The sequence below is a fragment of the Scleropages formosus genome, chromosome 19 (genome assembly GCF_900964775.1).
Source record: "Scleropages formosus chromosome 19, fSclFor1.1, whole genome shotgun sequence".
NCBI lineage: Eukaryota > Metazoa > Chordata > Actinopteri > Osteoglossiformes > Osteoglossidae > Scleropages > Scleropages formosus.
This window is the reverse complement of record NC_041824.1, coordinates 11,251,281-11,264,872: the sequence shown is the minus strand read 5'-3', so window position 1 is coordinate 11,264,872 and position 13,592 is coordinate 11,251,281. Positions and strand designations below refer to the sequence as shown.

Sequence of the window (13,592 nt, the reverse complement as noted above, 5' to 3'; positions counted from 1 at the left end):
AAAGGCCCAAATAAGATTTTATTTAATTTTTATATTTCCATTATTAACAGTTTCCAGCTTCTTTGGATTGAAAGTCTACTCATGACTCGTTTGTGTTTCCCTCGCTGCTGAATCCCAGGGTCCTCGCTGTACGGCGCCTATCATGTACACTAAAGTGCGTCTTAGATTGAAAAGAGGGTGTTTCCTTAAACTTTAAGTTCAATAAAGAAAAAAAAACCACTCCAAATCCGAAAACAGTAGCTATTAACCGTGCACAGCCATCATTAAGATCAGGCTTTTCAAACCGTGGCATCCGACAGAAACTATCTATTCTTCAATCATCATCTGGCTGTACTATAAACACATGTGACATGATCTCCTTTTCAAACGACAAAGGAGAAATCATCAGAGGGCAAAACCAAAAATGATAAATAACCGCATTAAGAAAACGTGGGACCTCAAAACTCTAAAACTAACCCAAAAACTTTGAAAGGACATGATGGAGCGGAAGGCCGTAGCGGGTACAGAGCCCGACGTCGCTGGTGCTGGTGCTGGTGACGGTGACGGAACGGACGGACGGACACTGACTGACTGACGCAGACATCGAAATCGGGTGGAGGCGGAGGGCGCTGGGCGGGTAGGGGCCGGTCACGTGGTCGCCGCGCAGGTACGTGCACTTACCTGTGAACATACCGAGGAAAAAAGGAGGTGATTTTATCGAGAAGTAACGTGGTGGGAAAAGAGTCGCCACCCTGCAGCTCCACCCGATATATCTTTGAGGAGTTCACCATGTCGGGCGTGTCACGCTGCTGAGCTCCGCGAAGCGAGGACACTCTGTGTGCTTAATCCAGGACGGACGGAAAATGGCCCAGACCGCCACCTTCTTCTTCCTCTACAGTGTATTCTTTACGGCAAGTAACATGGATTTTTTTCCCTTATTTATTGTTCTCACTAATGTAATTATATATTTCAGTAAATAAATTCCTTGATATTTAAACAATTAGTAAACGCTTTGCGTAAAACTCAGTTGGGCGGCAAAAAAAGTATGATGACGAACTTTATCAGACCGGAGCGGAGGACTATCGGTGAAAACGAGTTTATAACCGTAGGAAGAGAATACTTTGACAAATTCGCTTTTAGATCTTTAATTTGCGGTCGCGCCCATGGCATGTCCTCCCTGTCCCGGGGTGATTCGTGCGGTTTCCCTCGTCAGCGCCCTTTCCGGCACTTGTTCTTTTGACACAAAATCAATAGGACTTTTTTTTTTTTTTAAAGCTCCTAATTGTCTCCAGTGTGTTCTTTGTTTGGGGTGTGTGTGTGTGTGTGTGAAAGCTTGAAGAAGCGAATCTCCGTTTTTTTTTTTTCTCTCGGAGCCGTAGAACGGGGACTTTTTTCTGTACCCGGAAGCGCCGTTCGGTTCCGTCACATCGCCGCGTATGCTATCTGTGTGTGTGTGTGTGTGTGTGTGTGTGTGAGAAGGGGAGAGAAAAATGACAGAAAACTGGTTTACTGAAGTACATTAAGGGAGATACGGTACAATATACTTGTATCTCCCCGGGGCTAGAACAGGCTCCGAAATCAGGGTAACAGGATCATTCTTTCGCCGTACTTTGATATCGTAAGAATATAAGTTAAAACTCCCCACTACTTACGTCACAAATCAGAAAATAACATCCAAAATTTCATCATGGAAACATTTCTCAACATAAACATGATACAGCTAAACTCACTCACCCAAACATTATTTTACTAATACAAAGAGCAGAATCATCAGGAACATAAATGTTAATAAGTATAAATAAGTGTACATATCTTATATTATATGATACAAACGATGCTTAAATATGCTGGAGTCACCCTAAGCCACTCTCATCCCCTTTCTGTGCATAACGGTTTGTGGGCCACCCCCAGAACTTCCCAGAATTCCCTTCGGGACAAACTGTGCATAAATAATAAAACAACCAATCAAAACAGAACACCAAACTATGTACAGAAATAAGCACTACTAGCAACTGTTAACAGGGAGCTATATCAGCTCTCCTCAGTGCCGTTACAATATTTAAAATGACATGTGCAACTGCTAGTTTTTATGTATATGTTTCGAACTTAGGTTGCATGAACTAGTCAGGTATTGGGGTGCGGGGTTGTTCAAAAATTATTTATTTACCAATGCTGGAAATGTTTTTTACATTACCAGTTTTTATGACTGTTTCAGGCCTAATACATGCGTGTAAAGCAGTTTTAGCTGTGGTGTTTGACTCTAAGGACATAGGTTCGAGTCCCTGCCCTTGCTGTAACACCCTTTGCCCAGATATTTCACCTAAATGGCTGTAGTTAGGGGGACACGGTGGTGCGGTGGGTTGGACCGGGTCCTGCTCTCTGGTGGGTCTGGGGTTCGCGTCCCACTTGGGGTGCCTTGCGGCGGACTGGCATCCCATCCTGGGTGTGTCCCCTCCCCCTCCGGCCTTACGCCCTGAGTTGCCGGGTAGGCTCCGGTTCCCCGCGACCCTGTATGGGACAAGTGGTTCTGAAAGTGTGTGTATGTGTGTGGCTGCAGTTAAAAAATGGGGAGATGATTCTATTTGTCTTAGTGCTGTAAGTCTTCTATTACAGAAAAGTGTCATCCCAATAAAAAATAAAAAAAAAAAAAAAAATATGTAACTGTCATTTTAAATATATAGTCATGTGTATTTTATAACAAAAGGGGAGGGTGGTGGTGGGGTGGCGCAGCAGGTTTGGCCTGTGCCTGGTCTCTGGTGGACCTGGGGTTTGAGTCCCGCCTGGGGTGCCTTATGATGGACTGGCGTCCTGTCCTGGGTGTGTCCCCTATGCCCTGTGTTACCGGGTTAGGCTCTGGCTTACCGCGACCCTGCTTGGGACAAGCGGATTCAGACAATGTGTGTGTGTGTGTGTGTGTGTGTGTTTTATAACAAACCAGCAGTTTTACGACTGAAATTTTAAGATTTGTTTTTCATGCTACAAGGGGGTGCGGTGGTGCAGTGGGTTGAACCACGGTCCTGCTCTTCGGTGGGTCTGGGGTTCGAGTCCCGCTTGGGGTGCCTTGCGACGGACTGGCGTCCCGTCCTGGGTGTGTCCCCTCCCCCTCCGGCCTTACGCCCTGTGTTACCGGGTCAGGCTCCGGTTCCCCGTGACCCCGTATGGGACAAGCGGTTCTGAAAATGTGTGTGTGTTTTTCATGCTTATTTTCTGAATATATCACATCCATAATGGGGGTGTCCACATTTACACATTAGACATTATTTCTTCTTACAATTTTTATGGACTGTATAACGCAGTTTAGTGTTAATAATATTTTTGATCCTCCCAGTACTTGAAAAGTTATTACACTCCTAGTACGTATAGAGGTCTTCAGAATATATTTGTTGAAAAAAATATGTAGAAAAATTCAACAAAAGAAAATTATTTTGTTTTTTCATGAGTCACAGATAGAAGAGTATAAAAGACTTGCTATATTTGGAAAGCTGGCTAACATCCAGTCTCATTCTTTTAAAGGTGTTATCTCTCCCTGTTGAATGTTGCCTTCCACCTTCCTTACAAAGTGAAGTACCTGGAGAACTTCCAGCTGGGTATACTGTCTCAAGAGGTAAAATAGTTTAATACTGGTTAATATTTATTTCTTATTCTCGATGCTCACTAATATGAATGGTAAATTAGTCCCTGTGGGATTTGTGGTATGTATGAACTAATTGTATACTTTGTGTACAGTTAGAGTTTTACAGTACAGTGTAAAAATTGTCATATGTGTAATTACCTGTTCATGTTTTGGGCATTTTTCAGTTAATCTGGACCAGTGTGGCACTGAGGGCTTGAAGGTGACCAGCAGCGATCCGGATTTTGCTGTGCAGACGGACGGGACCGTGATCACAACCTGTTTTACCGTGGTGCCTGGAGATGGGAGGAGATTCTTGATATTGGTTCAGAAGGAAGATGGCGAGACAAGTGAAGTTGAGGTTACCCTAACCCGCAGAGTGAAAGTGGTAAATAGCCAGTATTATTGTATCTAGATATTTTTAAAAAGGCAGTGTTGTTTTCAGTGACAGAACAGTAACTATGCTCAATCTTTTTTCTAATTGTGTTTTGTGGGAATGTTTCTTACTTTTAAAGGTTCCTAGCAACAAAGTTCTAAAACGATATAAAAGACGGTGGAGTCCCCCTCCCTTCTCCATAAAAGAAAATCAGAAGCCCCCTTTTCCCAAGGACATTGAAGTGGTAAGTGACTTGAAAACAATTTTAAAATGTTGTATTATATATAATATATATGTATATTATTACCTCTTCCTAAATTGTGCGCAAGTGGTCAATTAAATTTAAGTTTTAAGCTAGCCTTTATACGGTAACTTTATATTTTGACAAATGACATGTTGATAAGGAATGACTTGTGGATTGCCAAATGACAGAAAAGCTGCTGTTCTGAAATTCAGTCTTTTTAAAGTATTAGAGCCCTGATGATGAGCAGCAGCTGTTGCAATGTTCACTTTGGACTTGCCCATATGAAATCTCAGTACCTCTCTCTTTTCAAACAGATTGCATCAGACTCCTCTCAGAATTACTCAGTACGCTACACTATCAGTGGCCCTGGGGTGAGGGAAAGGCCTTATGATGTGTTCTCCATAGACGAGTACACAGGAATGCTTCGAGTTCACAAGACTTTGGACCGAGAGGAATTCAACAATATAACTGTGAGGGCGAGCTCTACTTCTACAAATGCCGTAAATATTGGTGTGGTATTATCCACTCCGTCTGTACTTAAAGCAGATTGTGTGTGTTTCTGTTTCTGTGTCTGTCTACACTTCAGTTTGTGGCGAACGTGTACAACAGGTATAGCAATAAGCCGACTGACCTGTCGCTACCAGTCACGGTTATCGTGGAAGATGAGAACGATAATGCTCCCGAGTTCTCCGGTTTGATGCAATACACTGTGATGGAGCACTGCAATACAGGTGAAAACAACTGGGTTAAAAATGAGGCGTGTATGTGGAGGGGGTGGTGTTACAAACAAACCTTTTGAAAGTTTCAAATGTTTATATTGACATAAAAAATTTGAGTTTTTATACCTTTATTGTGTACTGCTGAATATTCAAATTACAACACACATTTATCTTGGATTTCTGCTACTATTTACACTGCGGAACGTTATGGCATAATAAGCGTGTTTCTCAAGTTTGCAGCTAAGGGAAAATGTGTTATTTAATAATTTTTAACTGTTTTAATCACATTGTCATATTTTTTATTTAAATACAGGCACTCTTGTAGGAGTAGTCAGGGCTACCGATAAAGATGATCCCAGTACTCCCCATGCAAAAATCAAATACAGGCTCGGTAGTGGAACTGAGCTCTTCTTGATTAATGAGAAAAATGGGTCCATTACCGCTCGAACAACTACTCTGGACAGAGAGGTAATTATCTTTTTAAGCTGTAGTTTTCCTTAGTAATGATCTCTTGTTGTTTTCCCTGTTAATCACTTAGATATTAAAGCTGTTATTTAAAATAATTGAAATAATTTGATGTAGAAACATCCTGGACTCCTCATTATGCTTTTTCTTATTGTGAGATGATGGGGCAAATGTCTGGACTGGGTTCAGATCATGTGCTCTTTGTTGCAGCGGCAAGACAAATATTTAGTTCCTGTGGAAATTAGAGACATGGAAGGTCATCCCAGTGGCCTGTCCCAAACTGGCACAGCTACGATAACACTGGGGGACATAAATGACAATCCGCCTACTTTTAAACAGCCATCGGTATGATTTTTTTAAAATTCTTATTAAATAATTGAAATGATTTTTTTATTTGGAAAAAAATGCTGTAAACCTTTTCTGGTTTTGATTTTGAGTCTTGGTGGATTCCTTGTTTTTATTTATAAAAATAAAAAAAAAATATTTATGACATTTATTATAGAAAATGAGGTAGTGTGTGTGTTTGTGTGTGTATTATATTTATTATAGAAAATTAGGTTGTGTGTCTATAGCTGTAACCACAACGCTACCAGCTACCACCTTAGTGTGTGTACACACACATAAAATTAGGTGGTAGCTGGTAGCGTAGTGGTTACAGGTGCTACCTTCGGACCCCAAGGTCACAGGTTTAAAACCTACCTCTAGCTGTAGTACCCTTCATCAAAGTACTTAACTTAAAGTTGCTCTAGGAAAATTTCCCTTCTGTACAAATGGGTAAATATTTGTAAATTGCTTTGGAGAAAAGTGTCAGCTAAATGAATGAATGTAATACTCAAGGGGCAAATGAGAAGTAGTTTTGCAGGAAAACAAATCCAATAAAGGAAATAACTTTTCTATTGGCTGTTCTTATTTTAGCGATCTGGTTTCATTTATCTGTTTTACAGTATACTGCAGAAGTAGAGGAAAACAAAGCAAATGTCTTAATTCTGCGTATTCCTGTGGAAGACAAGGACTTGGTGAACACAGATAACTGGAGAACTCGCTTTGTGATTACAAAAGGGAATGAGACCGGCAATTTCCGCATTGATGTAGATCCCAAAACCAACGAGGGACTACTTTATGTTGTAAAGGTAATGGGGAGCTATTGGTTACTGTTTGCATCTATAGAATAAAATTACATATATTTGTGTACAAAATGACTTATTGTTAGTTTGTTATAAACGTATTACGTACTTCATTATTTTCAAACAACTAAGCTGTATAATATCATTGCTGTATTTATACATTTGTGCTTATGTATGTAATTATAGATTTGCTTATTTACCACTTTTAAGACTTTTGTAAATTTGTAATCTGTAAATAATTTGTCTGTAGTTAACTGACTTGGTTCTAATAATTGAATTACTACTGAAATTTCACATTTACAGAGTCTGTACTGTCAGTCTGTAATAAATATAGACTTCTTTTCACTTTTCCCTCCTTTTAACCTCAGCCGTTGGATTATGAAGAAACAAAGAGTGTGGAACTGCAGTTGACAGCTCAGAATGTGGCGAAACTGGAGGGCACAACGGCCTCCTGGTCCTCTATACCGGTAACCCTGAACGTGAAAGATGTGGACGAAGGGCCAGAATTCAGACCAGGGAACTTGTACCTACTGGTCAAGGAGAACGTGGCCAACGGAACCGTCATCGGCACCTACACGGCAACAGATCCGGAGACCAAGAAGAGCAATGGGATGAGGTACTGCGCATTCTTCAAGAAATCCGATGTAACAATAAATTTAAAGTGAACATTTCATCCTATGAAACAAGGAATCTGTGTTGTTGAAGTAAAATTAGGTAATTTTTAAATCTGTAGAATAATAGTGGGTGTGAGTTACTTTAGAGTAATATTGGTAGGTTTGCTGTTTATGGATTAGACAAGCACGTTTAAACATGATTTTGTTTCAGTAAACAATATAGAGCATTTATTTTACTGTAATGATGCAGACTACACTATATGAAGGAAAACATGAGTAAGGCCACATTCTGTTCGAACTTGCCAGGTATTACAAGCGGTCCGATCCTGCTTCGTGGATCAACGTGGTGGAAAGCACCGGGCAGCTCAAGGTTGCGAACACAATTGACCGAGAATCCTCTTTTGTCAACAACAGCATGTATAATATAACGGTGGAAGCAGTGGACGAGAGTAAGTCCCTGTTAATGAACACCCTCTTCCTGGACATTTAAGAGTGGTTCTCATGGGAGCTCACAGTGACAGAGTTATGCAATGGAATCCCAGCAGTGATCACGCTCTCAACATGTTCACAGGGTTATACTGTGAGCGTTTGTGTTTTCCCACAGAGTCCCAATACATGCGGTTCAGGTGAACCGGTGACACTAAATTACCTCCGGTGCGGGGCTGTGTGGTGGAACAGCCTTCCCACTTTGTGCCCTGTAAATCCCAGGATAGGCTCCTGGAGTGTGCAATTGAATGAATAATACAGAGAGGGAAAACTATACACGAACTGATTAAAAGTATTTATTATTTTTAAAATTGTTTTATTTATGCTCACACAAGAAGAAGACACAGGAATAAAATTGCACAAGTACAAAAACAAAAAAAACCACCAAAAAAGGATATGAATATGTGGACTTGTATACAATGAAGACAAGTGCTTTAAATCCAACGTGGTTTCATTATATAAATTTTGTTCATGTTTTTTTTTTTTTTTAACTTGTTACTGGAGAATGAATCATTTGTGTTTAATTTATGTTTTTTCTTAGGTAAAAAAACAGGCACTGGGACTGTTATTATTCAGATTGAGGATATAAATGATAATATGCCAGAGATTAAATCGAAGGAGCTGGTGCTTTGTGAAGGGAGTCTCGAGTCCGTGAGAATCGAAGCCAGCGACCAGGATAATCCACCTTTCTCCGCTCCCTTTTTCTATGAACTTGGAAAGGGACATGATGGGAAATGGAAGCTGGAGGACATTAAAGGTACTTACTCATTTTCTACAGTCAGTTGTAATGAGAAGCTGTTTATTGGAGCCAAATGCTGACGACGGGATTTTATGGCAACGTGTGGTTTAATTAAGGATCTGCACCTTTGGCAAAAGCACTTGGATAAGCGGGATTTGGCTCTTGTCGTGCTGAGATATTTCACACCGCGGTTTCATCACCGTAGCAGCGGTTCTGCTGTATTTGGCAGTACTTTCGGCATTAAGCTCCCATCTATTTTGTGCCCTTCCTCCACCCCTGAACAGACACGTCTGCGGTGCTCAAGCCGGCCAAGGATCTCCCGACAGGGGTGTACAGCGTACCTGTGATGGTGAAGGACCTGCAGGGCTTTGGGAAGGAACAGACGGTGACGGTGCAGATCTGCCACTGCTCCAACGGAGCGTGCTTAGCAAAGCGGACCTCGACTTCCCTTGGCGTGGGGGGCGTGCTGGCCATCTTGATGTCTACTCTGCTTCTGCTGCTGCTTTGTGAGTGTTTGGCCCCGCAAAAAACATAAGAGAGGCTTTACTAAAGCCTACAAAAATTGAATATATCAGTAGATGTTTCCCATGGCATGTTCTAATGTAGTGAATAATTGCAGTCATTTCACAGGTAATTCTTCTTTTTCTGAAGTAATACTTTGGGGCTGGATGAGCCCAGTTCCCATAATGGAAAAACTGATTGGTTTACTCTGCACAGGTTTGCTTTTTGCATTCGTGTGCACTACCAAGAAGGACAAAATCCACATGGACGACACCGGTGATGGCATGTTGCTGAAGTCGAACACCGAAGGGCCTGGCGACGAAGTGGTAAGATCCCAAAAATCCCAACCCCTTTGGCTCGTTGTGCAACAGGTGTGGTTTGATTATGATTCACGTTTGGCTCCCGCATAAAAGACTTCACCACCCAGTCCACCACCCATCCTGGGAAAATGAGGGCATTAATTTATAGTTTGTCCCAACCTGTCAAAGCAATATATCTGACGACTCTGTCTGCTCATCTGCCTATTAATTAAATTTCTAGTCTCTTGAAATCTGGTTATATTAAAACTGTGACAGCAAATATTAGTAGGGTCCCAACATAGTTCTGTAGCATTGTGATTTAGGATAATCTTTCTAGTCCTGGTCATATTTAGAAACTTTTATACAGCCTAATGGGACTATGATGTACTGTCGTAATCGTGCTTTTAAACAGTCTTTTAAAACATTGACGCGTGCGTGTAAGTCACCTTGGTGAATAAGGTGTGTCTGTTAGTAACACTACATAGTATCCGTTGTAAGTCGCTTTGGAGTAAAACGTCTGCTAAGTGAATAAATGTAAATGTGTTCCACATATCTGAATTATAAGAAAGAAGATTATTATATATGAATATCATACCTTGAAACAGCCAATAATTACAGTCAGTTCTGCTATATTGCGATATGGATGTAACATGATGATGAATGGAATGCAATTTACTTAATGTGAGCTATGTATTCTTTCATTATTTTCATGTGTTTTATCATTGATTTACTATGGATTATGTTTTTGGTAGGTTTTGCGCTGTCTTCTAATTTAATTTTGGGTGTGCTCTTAATTTTTTTGTGGGTAATAATTACTGTTTTGTGGGCTCTGTCCCAATCCCCTTTTTTTCCCCCCACTTGAAAGTACTGTTATGCAAATGAGCATATTTTTTTTGGTTTATAAGAACCCAATTATTGCATTACAGTAGGACTGATAGTAATTAAAAAATACTGAGTTTCATATGACAGTCAAATAAAGATGAATGGGAATCGTGTTCTGATTTGTGATAATCCTGTATGTAACCTTACTGTCACCTTCAGATCTGAAGGTTGCTGGTTTGAATCCTATCTACTGGTGTAGCACCCTTCAGTAAGATGCTTAGACTAAATTGCTCCAGTAAAAATTACTCAGATGTATAAGTGGGTGAACGATTGTTGCTAGCTGAATATTCTGAGTAACTGAAGATGAGCATCAGCTAAATGAATGGAAAAAAAAAACAACATAAGAAGAAAAGAGGTGTTAAAGGTACATGTGAAAACCAACTGTCTTACAGAACTCCAGCATTCCAATCCTTCCCATGACTGCGGTGGACGGCTCTTTGAAAGGATCTATATTCGAGAAGCAGGAATCCAACTTGGGTAAGATGGGAGCAGGGAACATGAACACGATGAATGTGCCACCGGGGTTTCCCAACAACATGTACCAAAAGTCGAGCAGTAACATGGTCGTTACCGGCACGCTGGGAGGATACAGCACAGGGAACTACAGAAGCATCCAGGAAGAGGCGGAGTTCCTTGAGTTCGCCAGTCGGTCCACTCTGCACACGTGGATGACCAACGCCTTATACTTGGACAAGGTAAAACCTGTCACGGCCGAACAGTCAGAGCTTCTAACGGAGCGATACTATTATTCACTGGTCTGTTTTCTAAAATAATGTGCAAAAATGCTTTCCACTACATACTGCCAACATTGTAATTACCACAGTTTCAGGTAACATAAAAATACCTTTTACCATGAATTTTCGAAATATGGATTGGTGAATAAATGGGGAATGAGCCTTTATTTCAAAAGGACATTTTAACCCTCAGCAACTCCACTATTAGTCCATTAATTACTTATAGTTATGTATAACCTCCCTGTTTCTCACCAGTCATTGACACATTTGGTCTGTCCACTGCAGAAGCTGATGTACTTTGCGACGGAGGACAGTGGCCGCTATGCGGATGACATCCCCCTGCGCTACGGCTACGAGGGCCGGGGTTCGCTCGCTGGCTCCGTAGGCTGCTGCAGTGAGTTAGGCGCTGATGAGGGCCTTGGCTTCTTGGACTCGCTTGGACCCAAGTTCAAGACCCTCGCAGAGATCTGCATGGAGAAGTGAGGAACAGCAGCGGTGGGGTGGGCTGGTGGCCAGGAGGATGATGAGGATATTGCTGGAGGTCTCAATACCTCACTGTGAATGACCAGCTTCTGAAGGTGCACGTCAGTGCCTCGGCCGCTTGACGGTAATGCTCTTTGTAGGCGGAGCTGAAGAGACATCTATCCATTAGCTGAATTTCTCGTCGTCTTCTTAGACAGCGATGCTCTCTGAGGGCTTCAGGTTTTGTCTGTTTTCGTCAAGCTTGAGCACTTGGTTGATTAAAGTCATTGTTTGTGTACAAAGTAATGTCACCTGGATAATAAATAATTTAGCACTAGGGCCGCTTTCCAGTTCCCTGAAAGGGCCAAGTGACGTTTTATTATGTAAGCAGTGACTTTAATCAGCTGGCTGTGCTGGAACTATGCAGAGACCTTCAGACCTTGTGGGCACTGCAGGGAATTATTCTGACCCTTCGTAGTTTTTTGTCTGGCTGGATTTACATCTTATCGACTTCAGATTCCTTCCTGGGTCACTGCCTTTTCAACTGTGTTGTGCAAGAACAAATATTCAGACTGTAAAACTGTGTGTGTTTGAAAGGTATGGAATTTCAGTGATTTTTTTTTTTTTTTTTTTTTTTTTTTTAAATGCGAATGTATATTTTTTCACTTGTTTACCATATACGGTCTGCTAGTTGTGTTTTGAATGTGGCTTTGGTGAATGAATGTATCACAGGCCAAAATGCAAATAACCTCCTGTGGCAGAACAGCGAAAGCTGAGCAGGAAACAACATCCAAGGACAAAAGGCCTGGACTTTGTGTTCAGTTCTGTGCCTTAATGTATTTTTTTTTTTACCTTCTCACTATAAAATTACTGACATATATACTCAGTTTCCAAGAGGAACACTTTTTACTCCTTGCAATTAAAATGAGATAAAATCTTAGTTGTTTTCTTGTTCTAAGTAAAAGTGACACTTTTTATACATCTGTGCTGGAGCTCCAGGATTTGTCTTGTTCTGTATAGTTTGCAGTATTTTCTGATGTTGTAAATGGTGACTTGTTCTCTTGCTACTGTATGGTATTAGTACAGTTATTCTGCACTCTGTGGGCTCATAATTTGGCTGTAATGCTGTTGTAAGTGTACATCTGAATTGCAGTTTAGTTTGATAATTATAGACATACAGTTAATTCTTTTTCTTTAAAGTAGGGATTCGATGGAACAAACATGAAGTGTTTACTTAATGGTAAACATTTTCAAATAAATGCGAGAGTTCTTTCGGGGAGAATTGTAAGCTTTGTATTTTACTGTAGACCTCATGTAAAGAAGATAAGGTGCTTTTTGTAAAACAGGAATGAATACCTAAACTATTGTGCACTCTGTGTGACTTCTGAGGCCAAGGAAAGGAATGATAGGAAGGGTAATTGCTTACCTTTTCAGAGGACTTCCCCCATTCTTGTGTCTGTGGGTAAAGTCCATGCAAAAAATGCCAAAAAAAAATTAAAAAGGCATTGGTTACTGGGAAATCTCAAATCATTTTTCCATTCCAAAGCAAATGGAACTAGGAGCAGTGCTAAAAAGTGTTTTACACTTTGATTTCAACAATTTATTGTCTGTGCTAAGTGGACTGAAAATGAAGGAATTATACTTACATAAATATAATATACATTAGTAACTATTATTATAATAATACAGTTATACTTAGATGTACACTTTTTTATACATTTCTTAAAAATCAGAACAATAATATTCCTTAGGTCTTCATTTGTCCTTTTCCTGTAATGTTATTCTGTGATGTTTTTAAGATGAACAAGAAGAATAAACAAACACATATTGCTGTTGTTTCTTTGCGGGGGGGGGTGGGGGTGGATAATTTGGTGATGAACCGGTGATATCAAATCTCTCTCTCACACACACGCACACACACGCACACTGTCTGAGCGCTTGTCCCATACGGGGTCGCGGGGCACTGGAGCCTAACCCAGCAACACAGCGTGTAAGGCTGGAGGGGGGAGGGGGCACACCCAGGACAGGACGCCAATCTGTTGCAAGGCACCCCAAGCGGGACTTGAACCCCAGAACCACCGGAGAGCAGGACCCAGTCCACCCCCCTCTGATATCAAATCACCATTGTTTTTATCTGTCATTACATGTTGGCTCTTTTGTCTAAAGTGACGTCTGTTCAACGTGTGCCCGTTTTACACCCTTGTGCTTCTGCTGCAGCCGTGAGAGGGTAATTCATGGTACAAAATTGAGTCAACGAACAGCTGGCAGTGTACTGGTTAGAGCTGCTACCATCAGACACAAAGGTTGCAGGTCTGAATCTCACCTCCAGCTGTAATACCCTTGAGCAAGCTACTTACA

The 13,592-nt window shown here is 41.0% G+C and overlaps 1 protein-coding gene across 1 annotated transcript; it reads left to right on the top strand.

Moving 5' to 3' along the window:
• The first annotated feature begins 815 nt into the window (after positions 1-815).
• Positions 816-12,508, top strand: dsc2l (desmocollin 2 like). The gene is made up of 16 exons (XM_018748016.2): positions 816-890; positions 3,493-3,583; positions 3,778-3,977; positions 4,105-4,209; positions 4,524-4,679; positions 4,796-4,940; positions 5,242-5,396; positions 5,604-5,738; positions 6,338-6,523; positions 6,886-7,133; positions 7,438-7,580; positions 8,159-8,374; positions 8,641-8,862; positions 9,074-9,183; positions 10,431-10,733; positions 11,058-12,508. Exons 1-16 carry the CDS (start codon positions 843-845, stop codon positions 11,253-11,255), a joined length of 2,661 nt encoding a protein of 886 aa, XP_018603532.1. The 5' UTR covers positions 816-842; the 3' UTR covers positions 11,256-12,508.
• Positions 12,509-13,592: the final 1,084 nt, after the last annotated feature.